Source organism: Rhinopithecus roxellana, chromosome 12, assembly GCF_007565055.1.
Source record: "Rhinopithecus roxellana isolate Shanxi Qingling chromosome 12, ASM756505v1, whole genome shotgun sequence".
Classification (NCBI taxonomy): domain Eukaryota; kingdom Metazoa; phylum Chordata; class Mammalia; order Primates; family Cercopithecidae; genus Rhinopithecus; species Rhinopithecus roxellana.
In genome coordinates, this window is record NC_044560.1 from 83102343 (window position 1) to 83121908 (window position 19566).

General features: G+C 50.0%; 1 protein-coding gene across 1 annotated transcript; it reads left to right on the top strand.

Moving 5' to 3' along the window:
* The first annotated feature begins 512 nt into the window (after positions 1–512).
* TXLNA (taxilin alpha) lies at positions 513–19406 on the top strand. The gene is made up of 11 exons (XM_010353916.2): positions 513–617; positions 1180–1380; positions 2114–2449; positions 5393–5484; positions 8845–9015; positions 11278–11472; positions 13514–13633; positions 13862–13936; positions 14413–14505; positions 15199–15294; positions 16048–19406. The coding sequence occupies exons 2-11, from the start codon at positions 1212–1214 to the stop codon at positions 16339–16341; spliced, it is 1641 nt and encodes a 546-aa protein (XP_010352218.1). The 5' UTR covers positions 513–617; positions 1180–1211; the 3' UTR covers positions 16342–19406.
* The last annotated feature ends 160 nt before the right edge of the window (positions 19407–19566 follow it).

A 19566-nucleotide genomic window follows, 5' to 3' on the forward strand; every position in this document is an offset into this window, starting at 1 on the left:
TGGGAAAGCACACAGTAAGCGTTCAAGGAACTGTTACTGTTATTAAAAGCCTCCTTCGGAAGGACATCGAGGCCCAGAGAGAGAAAAGAACGTCCAGCCACACAGCAAATCCGTGATGAAGTTGGGACTGGAGTGTGGGTCTCCTGAGTCTCAGTCCAGGACTCTTATCCCTCTTCCCGAGTCCTCGGAGTTCCTGGATGGAGTCACATTTGTTCACGGCCAGGGAGGAAGGTTTGATGGAGGCCTGCAGGAAACAATAGCCAGGCGCAAAGGCTTTGGGAGTTGAAACATAGCTTCTGCGAGATAGAAACAAGGTTGACGTGGGCACTCGTGCAGAATGACGGGCTCCTTTTGGACTCGGAGGACTACAGCCCCTTATGCACTTTAGGATCTGCGGGGAGCCCCTGTGTAGGGAGGAACGCGTAGTCTTTTCCCTGCCCCGCCCTCCCGGCGCGCCCGCCTCCGAGGCCGCCCTCGCTTCGTCCTTCCCAGCAAGCTCCGCGCCGGCGCCGGCTATTGATTGGCTGAGGCGGGAGCAGGCGGCTCGCCGGCAGCGGTTACTCGGGGTTTCCGGTGCGAGGCCAGAGCTGGGGAAGCCGTCGGACGTCGGCGGTGAGGTACGTGCCGTGGCGGCCATTGGGCGAGACTATTTGAGGGTGTGCGGGCCGGGATGTTCTCGGCCTGTGGGGAAATCACGCCAACTCCGCGCGTGGGCCGGCGGTGGGCGCGGGGGGAGGCTGCCTGGGGGGGTGCGCATGCGCGGGCGTGCCTCGAGGCTGGAGGGCACACGGGGCGTGGGTGGCTGCGCGCGCGGGGGCGCACGTGGGGCCTGAGGGGCGGGGGCGGCGCCGGCGCCGGGAGTCCCGCCACGTCAGTCTCCGGCCCTGAGCCAATCCCGGGCCCGGCCTGCCGCGAGGGGGCCGGTTGTGTCGGGAAGTGGCTCCAGGGAGAAAAGAGGCCTCTTACCTCACCCGCTGCGGGAGCTGCGCCCCGAAAGCCTGTCCCGGCACGCCGGGCTCCTTCTGACCCTCCAAGACCCGAGAGCCGTTGGCGCCCTCTGCCAGGGCCGGCCGGTCCGTTTATTTTAAGAAGCTTTGTGCGCCTGCTGTGGGGATTTTCTGATCCAGGCTGCGAAGAATTTCGAAGTCTGGAAAATAGCAACTGTGTTTGTTTCTAAAGGATCTTCTCCTGACCCAGCATCGCTCATCACAATGAAGAACCAAGACAAAAAGAACGGGGCTGCCAAACAATCCAACCCAAAAAGCAGCCCGGGACAACCGGAAGCAGGACCCGAGGGAGCCCAGGAGCGGCCCAGCCAGGCGGCTCCTGCAGCAGAAGCAGAAGGTCCCGGCAGCAGCCAGGCTCCTCGGAAGCCGGATGGTGTGTGCCAGCTCTGCGTTGCCAGCGGGCAGGGGGTGGAGCTCTGGGGCCGGCCTCGCTTCTGGACTTAGAGGCCGAGGCCAGGTTGTCCGGGAGGAGGGAATGTAGAATGAGAGGACAGTGCTGGGGCCGTGGTCCCCCCTGAATTCTGGCGAGTTGGCGGAGCCGCTGCCTCTAAGCACAGGAACAGAGTTCTGGAGAGAAGCTCTAACGGGATTAAGTCAGGTGGCAGCCAAACGGGGCACCCAGTCAGGAAATCCAGGTCCGGTTTGAAACACCTCAGCCACTAGCAGCTAACTGCCCTTCCTGTTTGAGGCATTTCTAGAATGATCTGAAAGGTAAAAAATGGTTTTGTGAGGGGGAAGGAGATGGACTAGAAGTTGCACCATGCCATTCCTGTGTGCTGATGCTTTACATACTTTTATGATCATAACAAACATATTCGGGTGGTAGTGAGAAATAGTTGTGTCATTTTACAAGTAAACAGACTTAAAGAAGTTAAGCTTAACTATATTACTATAATTTCTTGATTCAAAAGATGTTTCGAATCTAAATTCTGACAGGAACTAGATTTGCTGAATAATACTCTATTCTTGCTTCTCAGTTTCCATAAAAAAAGAAAAGTTAGGCAACATTTAACTCAAACTGATGAGTTTGGCTGGACCTGAAAATTCCCAACCAGTGGTATAATTGTCTTCTTTCTCACTCTACCCCTCATCCTCTCCTGCTGTAGGGGCTCAAGCCAAAACGGCTCAGTCTGGGGCCCTTCGTGATGTCTCTGAGGAGCTGAGTCGCCAATTGGAAGACATACTGAGCACATACTGTGTGGACAGTAACCAGGGGGGGCCTGGTGAGGATGGGGCACAGGGTGAGCCAGCTGAACCCGAAGATGCAGAGAAGTCCCGGACCTATGTGGGAAGGAATGGGGAGCCTGAACCAACTCCAGTAGTCAATGGAGAGAAGGAACCCTCCAAGGGGGATCCAGGCACAGAAGAGATCCGGCAGAGTGACGAGATCGGAGACCGAGACCACCGAAGGCCACAGGAGAAGAAAAAAGCCAAGGGTTTGGGTGAGCAGAGGGTGGCTCTTTGTGAGGCTGGTGAGGGGAGGGAGTTTGGACTTGACGTTCTCTGAACCAGTCTGTTCCGCCAGGATTCAAAGGAAAACGGTACTTCTCAGAGCAGCAAGTCACTCTAGTCTAATCAAAGCCAGGGATGTGGGGGCCACGGCATAGAGAGATGCAGGGTTTCCCAGCACAAGGCCTTCTGGCTTTTGGAGCAACTGAGGGTTGGCATGGGACCTGTTCTCTCTTTGAGAAAATAGACATGGGAGGCCAGGGTGGGCTCCTGTGCCAGCCAGTACTACCTGCTGTGTGATCTCGGGTGTGTCCCTTCTCCTCTCTGGGTCTTAGTTTATACTTCTCTTTACAGTAAGCAAATTTGACTAGGCTGGAGTTGAAAACCCAAATGTCTGCATAAGCTGGGCTGGCCATGGGGCCACATGAAGATGGAGGCTACTTTATCCAAAGACTTTACTGCTTCCTGATTAGTTGCTCTCAACTAGCCAACTGAGAGCAGGCAAAACTGCAGGCTGGGTGCAGGCTTCTTTTATTTTTATTTATTTATTTGTTTATTTATTTATTTATTTATTTATTGAGACGGAGTCTCGCTCTGTCACCCAGGCTGAAGTGCAGTGGCACGATCTCGGCTCATTGCAAGATCTGCTCCTAGGTTCACACCAATCTCCTGCCTCAGCCTCCCAAGTAGCTGGAACTACAGGTGCCCGCCACCACGCCCGGCTAATTTTTTTTTGTATTTTTAGTAGAGACGGGGTTTCACTGTGTTAGCCAGGATGGTCACGATCTCCTGACCTCGTGATTCGCCTGCCTCAGCCTCCCAAAGTGCTGGGATTACAGGCGTGAGCCACCATCCCCAGCCTTCTTTTATTTTTTTAATTATTTTTATTTTATTTTTTTTAAAGAAAAGCCAGCAATGTAGAGTTATGTGAGAACTCTAGATTTTTTCATAGTTAGCAGCTAAAATGGTAAGAGCCAAACAAAACCCATCCGTGGGTTGGATTTGGCATGCCTGCCTGCAAATTACAGTCTTCATGCTGATCTCTTGGGCCCTTCTGGGAAGGCAGAGGGAAGGCTTCCTGACTCAGGCACAGGCAATGGGGAACGGGCAGTGACAGTTATTTTACAGCAGGGTATGTATGTTTGAGAGTCTAGGCCGGGCGTGGTGGCTCATGCCTGTAATTGCAGCACTTTGGGAGGCTGAGGCGGATGGATCACCTGAGGGTCAGGAGCCTGGCCAACATGATGAAACCCCATCTCTACTAAAAATACAAAAATTAGCTGGGCAAGGTGGCACACGCCTGTAATCCCAGCTACTTGGGAGGTTGAGGCAGGAGAATGGCTTGAACTCCAGAGGCAGAGGTTACAGTGAGCCAAGATCGTGCCACTACACTCCAGCCTGGGCAACAAGAGTGAAACTCCGTCTCAAAAAAAAAAAAAAAAGAATCTAGAATCTAACGTGGGTGTCATATCCATGTTTTATTCCTGTTCCCCTCTCCCCTTTTGTATCATCCTACTTTAAAGAGGAACTTTAAAAACTCTTATGGCCGGGCACGGTGGCTCATGCCTGTAATCCCAGCACTTTGGGAGGCTGAGGCGGCTGGATCACGAGGTCAGGAGTTCAAGACCATCCTGGCTTACATGGTGAAACCCCGTCTCTACTAAAATTACAAAAAAGTAGCCGAGTGTGGTGGCGGGCACCTGTAGTCCCAGCTACTCGGGAGGCTGAGGCAGGAGAATGGCGTGAACCCGGGAGGTGGAGCTTGCAGTGAGACGAGATGGCGCCACTGCATACCAGCCTGGGTGACAGAGTGAGACTCTCTCAAAAAAAAAAAAATTCTTAGGGATGGCTAGGCACAGTGGCTTACACCTGTAACCCAGCACTTTGGGAGGCCAAGGCGGGCAGATCATGAGGTCGGGAGTTCGAGACCAGCCTGGCCAACATGGTGAAACCCCATTTCTACTAAAGATAAAAAAAATTAGCTGGGCATGGTGGCATGTGCCTGTAATCCCAGCTACTCAGGAGGCTGAGGCAGGAGAATCACTTGAACTCAGAAGGCAGAGGTTGCAGTGAGCTGAGATCATGCCATTGCACTCCAGCCTGGGTGACAGGGTGAGACTCTGTCTCAAAAAAAAAAAAAAAAGAAAAGAAAAAATCTTAGGGTCACATCTATGGAAAGTATCTTCATTTTTTTTTTTTTTTAGTTCATTTATTTTTTTAAATGGGGTCTCACTTTGTCACCAAGCTGGAGTGCAGTGGCACAATCTCTGCCTCCCTGCAACCTCCGCCTGCCAGGTTCAAGTGATTCTCCTATCTCAGTTTCCCGAGTAACTGGGACTACAGGCACCCCCCACCACGCCCATTTTGTGTGTATTTTTAGTAGAAACGGGGTTTCATCATGTTAGCGTGGTCTCAATCTCTTGACCTCATGATCCACCTTGGCCTCCCAAAATGCTGGGATTACAGGTGTGAGCCACTGCACCTGGCCGAAAGTATCTTCATTTTAAAGTTCACTGTTTGGCTACTTTGTTGACAAGAGTTTAGTATTTCTCAAGGAGGCTAAGACATCTATTCCTTTTTGGATCCTACCTCTATCAGGAGGGTGGGCCTTCCTTGCATTGAAACTGTATGAAACAAGAGCAGGCATTTTTTTTATCCTGCCAATGGTGTCCACTAAGGAGATTTCACTAGGGTACAGTCTTTCATTTGATAAGCATTTGTTGAGCATATTTTCTGTGATGGTACTATGGACAATACTGGGGCTACAGTGAGGGCAGGATTGAGTTGGTCCCTATAGTAAGGAAGGAGCTAATCAACAAGCAAAATATAAAGTATGATGGGGAGGGCTATCTTCAGCACTCATGATGAGTGTGAGCCCAGGCCTGGAGGGGACCCCTGGAGAAGGGAGTGCATGTCTTTGCTCCTGTGCTTTGCAGGGAAGGAGATCACGTTGCTGATGCAGACATTGAATACTCTGAGTACCCCAGAGGAGAAGCTGGCCGCTCTGTGCAAGAAGTATGCTGAACTGGTCAGTTCCCCCCTCCGCGGGCACCTTCCCTGCCTTGGGAAAATCAGCATGCCACCTGGTATAGGGTTGGGGGTGCAGAGGCAGGTAGGTGGCTTAATTTCTGTTCAGCTTTCTCTGAAATACCTGTTAAATGGGGAATCACTCTCAGCCAGCCTCTTCAGGGCTGTGCAGCAAGAGTTCAAGAAACTGCATATTCCTTAAAAGAAATTTCTCACAGAATGATTCCAAGGTGGTAGGGCCCTTGTTCCTGGCCTGAGTCCAAGACACCTTGTGATCTTGATGCATCTTCCTCAAATGCAGATGCATAGATCCAGTATCACAGTAAATAAAACTAATGCTAGTCACTTGATACTTTTTCCTTTTACTTCAGAGCAGTCTTCTTGTCACTGCCTCCTCATATTCCCCATGACATTGACATTTTACAGAAACCAGACTGGCTGTCCTGTAGGATGCCCCCTTCTAGCTTTGTCATCTCTGTGGTAGCATTTTACTTCTTTACCTCCTAGTGCCTGTCAGTGAAGTAGAAGTTAGCTCTAAAGCTTGATCCAATTCAGCTTCAACTTTTTGACAAGAATTCTTCATAAGTAGTACTCTGTACTTCATGTTCCATCACAATAAATGCAAAGCATGCTCTTTGTAAGAGCAACTTTGTTATAAGAGCAACAGTGTACAACTCTGTTGTAACATTGTTCAGTGGGTTGGGGGTGGGGCAGCCAGATTCTTCCATCATCGGGTCCCCTGTCAGAATTGGAACTAACAGACTTACCTATTGATGGTCACAGCCTAAGTATGTATGTATGTATGTATGTATTTATTTTGAGACGGAGTCTCGCTCTGTTGCCCAGGCTGGAGTGCAGTGGCACGATCTCGGCTCACTGCAAGCTCCACCTCCCAGGTTCACACCATTCTCCTGCCTCAGCCTCCCGAGTAACTGGGACTGCAAGCACCCGCTACCACGCCCAGCTATTTTTTTTTTTTAGTAGAGATGGGGTTTCACCTTGTTAGCCAGGATGGTCTCAATCTCCTGACCTCGTGATCTGCCCGCCTCAGCCTCCCAAAGTGCTGGGATTACAGGCGTGAGCCACTGCACCCAGCCTATTTATGTATTTAGAGACGGAGTCTCGCTCTGTCACCAGGCTGGAGTGCAGTGGCATGGTGTTGACTCACTACAACCTCCGCCTCCCAGGTTCAAGCGGTTCTCCTGCCGCAGCCTCCCGAGTAGCTGGGATTACAGGCGCACGCCACCACACCTGGCTAAATTTTGTATTTTTCAGTAGGGACAGGGTTTCACCATGTTGGCCAGGATGGTCTCGATCTCTTTACCTCGTGATCTGCCCGTCTCGGCCTCCCAAAGTGCTGGGATTACAGGCGTGAGCTACTGCGCCCAGCCTCTTAAGTGTTTATTTTAAAATTAATTCATTCCGCACACATTTATTAATATTTTCCTGTAGGGAACTTTACTCATCTGTAAAATGGGGAATGTCATACCTGCCTAATGACATTCTTGTAAGGATTAAATAAAAGGTGTAAGGAAGATAAGCACCCTTTTAGAGTGATCCAGCCAGGGGAAAATTGCTGATGCAAGAGAGGAAATGAGTTGTTGGAGTGGTGGTGTGAGTAGAGGAGGGGACCTGAGGCCCAGTGCCCAAAAAGGGGGCTTGGCTGTGGTAACCACATGGCTAGGTCTGTGTGACTGAAGGAGAGGACGGGGCAGGTGGACTGGCAGATGTGGAGCTTCTGCCCCTAATTCTCTGGTTTCTTCTGTGTTTTGAGATTTGATGAGGATGATGAAATAGTTGTCTGGAAAGAGAGGAGTGTGAATAGCATGTGCATTGTGTTGAGATTGCTGCTCTTCCTGAAATTGGTGGCCATGAATTTAAAGTGAGACTCTTGAAGTAGGGTTGTTTCAGTACTGGTGTAAAGCAGGAAGGTGCTTTACTAGGGTTGCAGTATTACTGGGGACGGGCCAAGAGAGTTGAGGGTGTAAGAAATCTAAGCCAGGTAATAAGGTAAGTGGTTATTTTAAAGGAGAGTGGAAGGATGGTTGAGTCAATGGATTGGAGGTCCTATAGGGTAAGAGACTTTCTGAGGATCACAGATACTGATTGGAATGAGCTAAAAAGATAGGTGATGGTAGTCCTGGCCTGGGGTGCTGGAAATTGAGATAGTGGGTGTGCTGTCTGGTAGTGACAAAGTCTAGATCTGCGCTGTCCAAGATAAATTCGTCTCTAGCTAATTGACATGTGGCCAGTCTGAATTTGAACGTGCTATAAATGTAAGATAGACATCAGATTTTGAAGACTTAAGCAAAGACAAAGAATATAAAACATCTCACTTTTTTTTTTGTTAGATAGTGTCTCAGTCACCCAGGCTGGAATACAGTGGTGTGATGTCCTGCTCCCAGGTTCAAACGATTCTCCTGCCTCACAACCTCCCAAGTAGCTGGGATTACAGGCGTGTGCCACCAAACTGGCTGCTTTTTTGTATTTTTTTAGTAGAAACGGGGTTTCACCGTGTTGGCCAGGCTGGTCTTGAACTCCTGACCTCAAGTGATCTGCCTGCCTCGGCCTCCCAAAGTGCTGGGATTACAGGTGTGAGCCACCGCTCCTGGCCTCCCTTTTTTACATTGATTCTGTATTGAAATGGTAATGTTTTGGATATTGGGTTACAATAAATATATTAGTAAAATGAATTTCACCTGTTTTTTACTTCGTCAGTGTGGCCAGTAGAATATTTTTAATTATTTATGTGGTTTGCATAATATTTCTGTTGTATAGGCCTGGATAGGGTCATGGGAGGGGAACTGAGCTGGGGAAAGGAGTGGGTTTGTGGAAGAGCTGAAGGACTGGGAGACCAGGGAGTCAGAAGGATTATCTGTTGATACTGAAGTGGCCACAAATGAGAAAAGTAATTGTGCTGGGGAGAGTGCTGATGAACCCAGTGCTAACGTTTTGAAGGAATGTAAGGGAGCGATGGGGGTCTGTTAATAGGCACAAGGTAGGGTAGCAGGTGGTCTCATCCTTGGGCATGCGTGTCCAGCAAGTTGGGGAAATGCAACAGCTTGAAGTGGCTCTAGTGGCCCAGAGTCAGAGCTGGAATAGGAATTGGCATCTGCTGGCTGTGTGGCCCCTGCTTGCCCTAGTGAGTGTCCATTTCTCTGTCCCTATGGTGGAGGCTTCGGGGTTAGTGTGAGTTCATGGGAGGAGTGTGTAAGCAGCGGCACAGCATCAGCCCATGAGAGCACTCCTGGTCTGAAAGGGTGCGGGTCAGGCCAGCTCAGGAGAGCCTAGACCCAAATAGTGATCCCCACCAGGAAAGCCTCACAGGATGCTCACCTGCCCTCCCTATCCGTGTCCCCAGCTGGAGGAGCATCGGAACTCACAGAAGCAGATGAAGCTCCTGCAGAAGAAGCAGAGCCAGCTGGTGCAAGAGAAGGACCATCTGCGTGGTGAGCACAGCAAGGCCGTCCTGGCCCGTAGCAAGCTTGAGAGCCTATGCCGTGAGCTGCAGCGGCACAACCGCTCCCTCAAGGTAGGCCTGGGCCCCCTGGAACAGGTGACTCTGTTTCCTTGACTTCCACTTAATATGTTTCTTTCATGGGCTTTCCTCTTAAAAAGTAGTGGAGGCTAGGCCAGGGTGCAGTGGCCCACATAAGTGATTAAAAATCTTCTGGCCACTCTAAAAAAGTAAAAAGAAACAGGTGAAATTAATTTTAGTAATATAGTTAACCCAACATCCAAAACATTACAATTTCCACATAGAATCAGTGTAAAAAAGCAAGGCTGGGCATGGTGGCTCACGCCTATAATCGCAACACTTTGGGAGGCTGAGGTGGATGGATCACTTGAGGCCGGGAGTTTGAGACCAACCTGGAAAAAGAAACCCCATTCTACTAAAAATACAAAAAATAGCCAAGTGTGCTGGCACATGCCTATAATCCCAGATACTTAGATGGCTGAGGCACGAGAATTGCTTGCACCCGAGAGGCTGAGGTTGCATTGAGCCAAGATTGCACCACTGCATTACAGCTTGGGCAACAGAGTGAGACTTAGTGTCAAAAAAAAAAAAAAAAAAAAAAAAAGTGCAGACTTGTGGCATAGAAATACACTTTCTCGGCCGGGCTTGGTGGCTCACACCTGTAATCCCAGCACTTTGGGAGGCCGAGGCGGGTGGATCACGAGGTCAGGAGATCGAGACCATCCTGGCTAACACGGTGAAACCCCATCGCTACCGAAAATCCAAAAAAAAAATTAGCCGAGCGTGGTGGTGGGCGCCTGTAGTCCCAGCTACTCCGGAGGCTGAGGCAGGAGAATGGCATGAACCCAGGAGGTGGAGCTTGCGGTGAGCCGAGATCGCGCCACTGCTCTCCAGCCTGACTCCGTCTCAAAAAAAGCAAGACTCTGTCTCAAAAATAAAAAGAAATACACTTTCTTAATAATACCTTACGTTAGAGAATGCTGCTTATAACCATTTGACATGTATTAGATAAGGTAAAGGATAAAGTACTAAGAGAATCCATAATGCACTGACGTCAGTATTTCTTAATGAAATGGCAGTCCCCTGGTAAGTGGAGGAGGCCTGGCTCTGACAAGCAGCTCTTGTCCCAGAGGTTGGTCAGTCAGGAACCTGGGTCCTTCCCATGTTCTGCTGCTTCAGTGGTGAGGTCAGTCTGTGGTTACAGCAACTTTAAATACAGCCTTCTAACTTTCCTTTTTATATGTAAAATCTTACATGTAGTTTCTAGAATGAAATTATTATACATGTACCATTTCATAACTTATGCCTGTTTTCACTTTACATAACGTTTTTCCCTATCAGTATGTGTAGGGCTATCTTCTCATCATATGGATATATCAGTGCCCTAGTTAAAGCATTTGGGGTTGTTGACAATTTTTCATTATTACATATAGAACTATAGTGAAAATTCTTGTTATATTTATGACTGGTCAGTTATATAGAACTTATCTGTAGGGTAAGGCATGGAAGTGAAATGGCTAGGTCACAGTATATGCAGATTTTTCATTTTAATAGATTTTGCTGGATTGCCTTCCAGTGAGGGGGCAGTGTGCCTCCGACATCAAAAGTGTTGAGTGCCTAATTCTACACAACTTCGCAAACCCTGGGTGTTATTAAATTTTAACAGCTTGGTCTCTGGGGGTACAGAGGGGACAAATGCACATTAATCTGAAATCTGGAAGAAGAGGCCTTAGGAGATCTGACTTGCTTCAGAACGGCACTTACATGTGTGCATGTGTGCCTGCATTTTTTCTTTTTCTTTTTTTTTCGGGCGGGGGGACGAAGTGTTGCTCTGTGGCCCATCGCCCAGGCTGGAGTGCAGTGGCGCAATATTGGCTCACTACAACCTCCGCCTCCCAGGTTCAAACGACTCCTCTGCCTCAGCCTCACAAGCAGGTGGGACCACAGGTGCACGCCATCACGCCCGGCTAATTTTTGTATTTTTAGTAGAGATGAGTTTCACCAATATTGGCAAGGCTGGTCTCGAACTCCTGACCTCGTGATACACCCACCTCAGCCTCCCAAAGTGCTGGGATTACAGGCGTGAGCCACCACGCCTGCCATGTACCTGCATTTTTCTAGGGGGAGAATCTCACTTGATGTCACCTGATATACAGAGGGGTCCATTGGAACCCGCATTGCACAACATCCTGGAGCCTGGCTACTCCTCACTTTGGGAGCAGGGAGGGCTGTTGGCAGAGACCATCTGTGGACTAGCTGGGGGACCCTTGTGAGGTAGCAGTGGATGATGGCTCTAGGGCTGACTTCTCTGCCCAGGAAGAAGGTATGCAGCGGGCCCGGGAGGAGGAGGAGAAGCGCAAGGAGGTGACCTCGCACTTCCAGGTGACACTGAATGACATTCAGCTGCAGATGGAACAGCACAATGAGCGCAACTCCAAGCTGCGCCAAGAGAACATGGAGCTGGCTGAGAGGCTCAAGAAGCTGATTGAGCAGTATGAGCTGCGAGAGGAGGTAAGGGTATCACAAACAGCAATCAAGGCCCAGAAATTGTGAGGTTTTTCAGTGTGTGCTAGGCACTGGGACAGTACCTTTTCAGGCTTCATCCCATTCTCCCTTTCTTCCTCCTCCTCCTCCTTGGGAGGAGAGTAATATTATTTCTCATAGATAAAGAACAGGTGTGGAGAAGAGACTGACAGCCACACAGCCCCACGTCCACAGTGCCTTATCCCAAATGACTGGGCCAGGTATCTTTTGGAATTAGAACTATCCACATTTTAGAATGGAGGCACATATGTGGACTGTGTGTTATATAGCACCCTCAGCAGGGCCTTGGGGAAGCCAGACGTGTTAATGTTTATGCAGTAGAACTTCCAAATACTCACCTAGATTATGGGCTTATAATGATGCAGGTCAAGTTTGGCTGCCAGCTTATGACAATTTCCATTTTCAGAGCTTTGTAGAATTTGGAATTGCAGGGGAGGGGCTGTGCCTGTGATCAGTGATGGACTCCAGAGACAGTGTCCACTGATTCCTTGCTGCTCCTGCCACTTAAAAGGCAGGATTATCAGGCCGGCCATGGTGGCTCATGCCTGTAATCCTAACACTTTGGGAGGCCAGAGCGGGTGGATCACCTCAGGTCAGGAGATCAAGACCAGCCTGGCCAACACGGTGAAACCCTGTCTCTACTAAAACTACAAAAAATTAGCCAGGTGTGGTGGTGCACGCCTGTAGTCCCAGCTACTCGGGAGGCTGAGGTAGGAGAATTGCTTGAACCCAGGAGGCAGGGGTTGCAATGATCTTGAGATTGTGCTACTGCACTCTAGCCTGGGTGACACACCAAGACTGTCTCAAAAAAAAAAAAAGCATGTCACTCCCTTTGTCACTGTTGGCTGCCACCCCAGGCACTTGAATTTTTGGGTCTTCCATCCAGTCACCTGGCTGTTGTGGTTGCGTTCTCATCATGAGAAGGGAGACCTGCAGCCCCCTTACAGGGCTGGCAGAGGACCTGCTCTGGAATAGGCCCTTTCCTAGCCCCTGGGGTGTGGCAGTGGTGAGACGGGCAAGATCTGCCCTCTTAGGTTCATAGGCCAATGTGATGATCGTGTGTGCAGGATCTAGAGGGCAGTCCCCTGACCCACCCCTTTCCTTGCCGTACTTCATCCTCTGGGAACAAAACAGCTTGTTTGGTTTGAGGGGAGTTAGTTTGGTTCTTATCCCTCAGCACTGAGACATAGAGGCTTCCTGGGCCACTATAGTGAGACACGGACTTCAAGAATCTGAATACCCCCATTTTCTCTCCCCGCCAAGGCAGAAAAGGATTTAGTATTACCTGTGGAGAAGGAGGTGCAGGACTACCAGGCCCTGCTGCTTTGCATTTACAGCCCTCCTCAGATAGACACGAGCGTACTCATCATACCCAAACTGGACTTACCTGCTAGGCTCCTTCCCTTCCCCATCCAAAAAAATGGAGTTATTTTCCCTTATTTCAGCAAGTCCAGTTGATTTTACCTTTGAAGTAGCACCTGAATCCTTCACCTTCTCTCCATCCCTTCTCTCTCACCTGACATAAGTCCCCAGTGCTCCTCCAGTAGGCAGGACAGCCATTCCTTGGGGATGCACATGTCTAGTCTTTGCCTAGATATGGCAAGTCTTTGCCAACTGAGCTAGGCTGTTATGTTCTTAGAAGCATTGTTTTTGCCCATTCTTCCCATTTACAAGAGAATCAGGAACACAGAAGTGAGGGCTTCCAGCCCCATAGATGATCAATCCTGGGGTCAGAGATTTGAGAGTGTTTATTGCTTGGCTTCTTGGGAGCAGATTCCATCCATAAACCATGTGCTTACCAAAGTCTGACTCACTGGGAGAGAAACTAGGTGAGGTTGGAAAGATGACCTTCCAGAGACTTGGGGCCCATGTTGTGTGGTACACGTGGGAGTCCAGCATATCAGATTGAGATGGGGGGCTGGGCAAAGTACCCTGGTCTGTGGCTGTGGGGCCACCCTGAGAAAAGGAGCTCCTGACAAGCCGACGGCTCCCACCATCTTTGCTGCAGCATATCGACAAAGTCTTCAAACACAAAGACCTACAACAGCAGCTGGTGGATGCCAAGCTCCAGCAGGCCCAGGAGATGCTAAAGGAGGCAGAAGAGCGGCACCAACGGGAGAAGGATTTTGTGAGGCTCAGGCCCCAGGGTTGGGGTGGGGGTGTGGGAGGAGGCAGGTTGGGCTGTGGCTCAGTTCATAGCCGGGTTATATGGGAGAAGTCTGGCCAGACCAGGCACAGATTCCTTGAGTATCAGTCTGAGAGCAGGAAACCTTGGTGGGTCTGGTGCTTGTGGCTGAAAACGAAACATAGCCCTTGGGGGCTTCTGACAGGATCTGGGGTTCTGTCTTGGAAATAGCTCCTGAAAGAGGCAGTAGAGTCCCAGAGGATGTGTGAGCTGATGAAGCAGCAAGAGACCCACCTGAAGCAACAGGTGAGAGCATATAACCTGACCCTGTGCCTTCAAGGTCCCCTCACTGGGCCCCATCCTGGGGTAGTGAAATGGGATCCTCATTCTAGGACTGGCTGTTTCCTGGCTGCTATGAGACCTTGGTTGAGCCTTTGTTCTCTCCGGACCTGTACAGTACCTATATGGTGGTGACCAGGTAGTTAGGTGGGCTCAGAGGATTTCAATTGTAGCTCAGAAATGTTGTATTGCTTTTGAGGAGGTGGGAACAGAAGAGTTTGAAAATCAACATAAAGGCAAAATAAAAGTCACCCTAAGTCTCCTACTTTTCAGGCTTAGCATTTTGGATTATATCCTTCCATATATAGCTTTGCTTTGTTTTAAGGAAAAATAATATCTCAATAGAATTACTGGGTCAGAGAGTCAAGGACAAGTCTGAGTGTGTTGACCAGAGTGCCTCCCAGAGAAACCCAATCTTATCTATGGGCTGCTTTCTCCCCCAGCTTGCCCTATACACAGAGAAGTTTGAGGAGTTCCAGAACACACTTTCCAAAAGCAGCGAGGTGTTCACCACATTCAAGCAGGAGATGGAAAAGGTAACTGTGGTCCAGGCCACGCATGGCTCCTGGAGCATAAGCTGCTTCATTCAAAATGGTTGGGCCTGCCTTCAGGAAGCTCCCATCTGGGGTGTCTCAAGGGTGGGGCTGTTAGAAGAGTTCACAGCCTTTTCCCTCTCGAGGCAGTATCAGTGTTGTGTATACCCTCCAGGTTGTCCCAGGGAATGGGGCAGTCATTTCTTTTTTTGGTTTGTTTGTTTGTTTGTTTTGTTTGTTTGTTTTGAGATGGAGTCTTACCCTGTTGCCCTGGCTGGAGTGCAGTGACACAGTCTCAGCTCATTGCAGCCTTTGTCCCCCGTATTCAAGAGATTCTCCTGCCTCAGCCTCCTGAGTAGCTGGAATTACAGGCACGTGCCATCATGCCTGGCCTTTTTTTTTTTTTTTTTTTTTTTTTTTGTATTTTTAGTAGAGACGACGGGGTTTCACCATGTTGGCCAGGCTGGTCTCAAACTCTTGGCCTCAAGTGATCCGTCCACCCTGGCCTCCCAAAGTGTTGGGATTCTAGCCCCTTACCATTTCTTGTTATTGGTGATGGACATTTGTGACTTCTGGTGGTAAGCTGGCACAGAGGGCATTGACTGCACCCTGTAATCAATCATTCCCCACCTTGGAGACACAGGTGCACAGAGAGGCCGGCTCTGACTGTTTCCTTCTGTCTGTCACATAACCTAGATGACTAAGAAGATCAAGAAGCTGGAGAAAGAAACCACCATGTACCGGTCCCGGTGGGAGAGCAGCAACAAGGCCCTCCTTGAGATGGCTGAGGAGGTGGGCTATCTGTGATCTGCAGCCAGGGTGGGGGTGTGCACTTAGCGCATATCAGGCCCTTTCCTGTGTGTTCTACCCATCAGTGACACAGCTAGCATGAGGTAGAGGTGAGATTTGCACACATTGTCCAAGTCCAAGCTGTTCTCTCCCCATGGGAGATGGTGAGCCCAGTGGTAGGTCTCCAGTGGGAGTGAAGGGAGCAAATGGAAGAAAGGAGTAAAAGAGCAGACAAAACAGGAGTGCCAGTGATGTGCCTGGTTTACATGTAAAGCAGCCCAGGTAATTTGTGATTTCATGGCTTGTAATGTAGAAGAAAGGAACTAACACTGATGGAGCAGCAACCACAAGCCAGACCTTGCTGAATGTTTTTGGGTTTGTCTTTTTTTTTTTTTTTTTTTTTTTGCTGCTGCTGAATGTTTTTAGGTACGTGGTTCATTGAACCTTCTCTTGAGATCTGAGGATGGTATTAGTAGTCCTGTTTTACAGATGAGAGAGGCTCAAAAGCCAAGTCCTTTGCCAAGGTCATGTGGTAGATAAATGGAGGAATATGTTACCTCCAAGCTGTGCCCCTTTTCTGCACCACACTGCCCCACCTGACAGTCCAGTCATGGCTTCAACCAGGACTGTTTCCTAGAGGGGACCAGCTTTGGACTCAGTCTGCTCCCAGCTTTGTTAAAGTGTTTGTCACTAAGTAGTGATGCTAAGTGGGAGGTTGATGGGGCATGGCACTGAAGGTCTCGTTTCTCTCCCTAGAAAACAGTCCGGGATAAAGAACTGGAGGGCCTGCAGGTAAAAATCCAACGGCTGGAGAAGCTGTGCCGGGCGCTGCAGACAGAGCGCAATGACCTGAACAAGAGGGTACAGGACCTGAGTGCTGGTGGCCAGGGCTCCCTCACTGACAGTGGCCCTGAAAGGAGGCCAGAGGGGCCTGGGGCTCAAGCACCCAGCTCCCCCAGGGTCACAGAAGCGCCTTGCTACCCAGGAGCACCAAGCACAGAAGCATCGGGCCAGACTGGGCCTCAAGAGCCCACCTCTGCCAGAGCCTAGAGAGCCTGGTGCTGGGGCATGCTGGGAAGGGAGCGGCAGCCCAGCCAGTCCTGGCCCATAAAAAGCTCCCATGCTGAGCAGCCCATTGCTGAAGCCAGGATGTTCTGACCTGGCTGGCATCTGACACTTGCAATTTTGGATTTTGTGGGTCAGTTTTACGTACATATGGCATATTGCAAGGCCTCATGCATTTATACCTGTAAGTGTACAGTGGGCTTGCATTGGGGATGGGGGTGTGTACAGATGAAGTCAGTGGCTCCTCTGTCAGCTGAAGAGTCTTGAGAGGGGCTGTCATCTGTAGCTGCCATCACAGTTAGTTGGCAGGACAAGTGACTTGAGCATTTCTCTGCCTGACTAGAGGCTCAGACCCCTCCCTGCCCTTCAGAGCTCAAGACAAGTGATACACCCAGGTCTTGACTGCATTTATCTTGTGAGTAGGGCTTGCTTGGGCAGCTCAGGCCCTCCTAGCTGCTCTGGAGTCTCCTTTGATTCTCTAGACCTGGAAAAGGTGTCCCTAGGCAGAGCCCTGGCAGGGCGCTCAGAGCTGGTGATTTCCTGCCTAGGACAAGGGACCTGGAAAATGTTTCTGTGTGGGACGATGTGCTGGTCAGGAGCCCCTTGGGCATCACTTCCCCTGCCCTTTGGTAGTGCCAGGACCAGGCCAATGATGCTTCTCAGTAGCCTTATCATTCACAGGTGCCTCTCTAGCCTGCACAAATGATTGACAAGAGATCACCCAAAGGATTATTTCTGAAGGTCTTTTTTTCTTTTTCTTTTCTTTTCTTTTTTTTTTTTGCACATGACAGTGTTTGTATTGAGGATCTTCCGAGGAAGGGGGTGCTGTAGCAGTGGTGCCTGGGTACCTGGCCTCCAGTGTCCCACCTCCTTCACCACCCCGCTTAGCTCCTTTGCTATCTTGGTGCTGAGGTTTCCTGTTTGGTGAGATCAGGTTGTTTGTTGTAAAAGAAAGGAAAGGGCTTCTGATGGCTTTGCCACAAGCTTACCCGTGGGTTTTAGTCCTGAAAGGCCACCACCAGTTCCCATCAGCACCATCTCCATGCAGCAGTTGCTGGGCCCCAGGTCCAGCTGCCTCCTTGGCTTCATGGGTTTTTCTGCTTCCTGTCCCCACCCCCACATGTGCAATCCTCAAAATTTGTCCTGATTCCATTTCCTGATACCTCCCTGCCTGTCCTTGGGGATTCCACTTCTTCCTGTGTGGGAGCCCATAGCTGTTGTCTAACAGGTAAGAAATGAAGTTGAACTATTGACTGGGCCCTAGAAATCCATAAAATGGCTGCAGACAGTTGTTTCTGTGTCCTGTTCTCCCCCTACCCCAGTACATAACTACTATGTACTGTGTAGAGCCATTCTATATGCTGAATATTCTGCTGTTGCAAACTCGCCAGGGTATTAGCCAGTGTTTGTGCAAAGCAGTTTTCTGGGACAGTAGAATGACTCAGACCAAGATGGATAGGATGGTTAGGGCTTTGCTTCTTGCTGTTTTTCTTTGAAGCTAGTTAATTGTCCTGCAGGTCCCTTCATCTTCCATACCTAGCCCACTCTTTTAGCCCTTACCTTAAATCTCTCAGATAAGTTGGTTCACAAAGAATGTTAAGTACTGAATCATGTGTGACTGATAACAGAGATGGCAAATGAATGGCACACCATTTCTCTTTCTCTTGCCCCAGGGCAGGAACCACTGATCTGCATCAGAGTTGCCTGCTATTCTCTGGTATATCCTTCACATCTAGGTGCCCTCAAGCAGCTGTGTGAGTGTTGAGATCTTTGCCATCACTGGCTGGGATACTGCTGTCCTGTGAAGTGTTTCCCATGATCTTTTTCTTCCCCTTTGAATCCCTGTATCTGGAGTAGTCCTTGCCTCTTCCTGCTCCAGTAGGGCCTTTTCCCTACCCCAGCCCCTGTGCCAGGCTAAGCTGGTACAAGAGCTGCCAACCCCACAGAGTGTCTGCTAGGCAAGAGAGGTGCAGGGAAGAGGCAGAGGTATGCACCTTCCCCCTTGAAGAGAGGGGAAAGGCCTACAGTGGCCCACATAATTGCCTGACTCACTTCAGCTACCTCTTAAAGCCCGTGGAGGGACTGGAGCTGCTGGATCCCAGTGTGGTGGTGTGGGAGGCCACAGTGAGCAGGTGGCCCCAGCTGGGTTTCCCAGGTCAGGAATGTGGGCCCCAGGCAAGGTGCAGCCTTTGCTCACAGCTCCATCCATGTCTAGACCTTCAGGCCAGTCTGCAGATGTGGGTCCCTACCTTTTTCTTCCTCTCCATTGACCAAATCATAACCAATCACTACAGCTGCTCTGCTTCTGCTTTCCAAAGTAGCCCAGGTCCTGGGCCAGATGCAGGGGAGGTGCCTATCCATGAGTGAAGGCCAGTGCCTTCCTCAGCCGGGTGGGTCCCACACTTGTGACCTCAGTTTTAGGACCAAGAGCTGTGTTGGTTTCTTAGATTGCTAGTTTTTCCTCCAGGGGACCACAGCAGGTGAAGCTCAGAGCCAGTAGCTCTGCTAACAGTAAGTTGTTTTCAGGGCCTTGTCCAGCTGAGAGCTTCATGTCCACCAGATTCTGAGAGGTGTCAGCAGCACTTTTTTTTTAGTTTGTTGTTTTCCATGAGGTTTTTGGACCATGGGCTGAGGTCAGGCACTTTCTGTAGGAGAATGTTATTTCTGTAAAGATGGTTATTTAACCCTCCTCCACCCCATCATGGCGGCCCTGAGGGCTGACCTGGAGGCCAGTGGAGCTGCCTGGTGTCCACGGGGGAGGGCCAAGGCCTGCTGAGCTGATTCTCCAGCTGCTGCCCCAGCCCTTCCATCTTGCAGAGCACAGAGGTGGTCACCCCAGGGACAGCCAGGCACCTGCTCCTCTTACCCTTCTTGGGGGAAGAGGGCTGCCTTCTGTCCCTGTAACTGCTTACCTTATGGCCCAGCCCGGCCACTCAGACTTGTTTGAAGCTGCACTGGCAGCTTTTTTGTCTCCTTTTGGTATTCACAACAGCCAGGGACTTGATTTTGATGTATTTTAAACCACATTAAATAAAGAGTCTGTTGCCTTACTTTTTTCTCTCCTGACCTGTGTGTTCCTTTGATGCCTCTGGATCTGATCCATTCAGCCCCTTCCATCATCACTGACTTGTCCGGTTCTGCTGCAGAGTCGCCATGGTGGTGCCCTCGTATCTTGCATATTCCACAGTGCCTTCAAGCAGTCGCCACAGC

Coding starts and splice junctions, on each gene's coding strand:
- TXLNA (XM_010353916.2), top strand. CDS start 1,212: ATGAAGAACCAAGACAAAAAGAACGGGGCTGCCAAACAATCCAACCCA. Junction 9,016..11,277: donor GGCACAACCGCTCCCTCAAG/GTAGGCCTGGGC, acceptor TTCTCTGCCCAG/GAAGAAGGTATGCAGCGGGC. Junction 14,506..15,198: donor TCAAGCAGGAGATGGAAAAG/GTAACTGTGGTC, acceptor CACATAACCTAG/ATGACTAAGAAGATCAAGAA.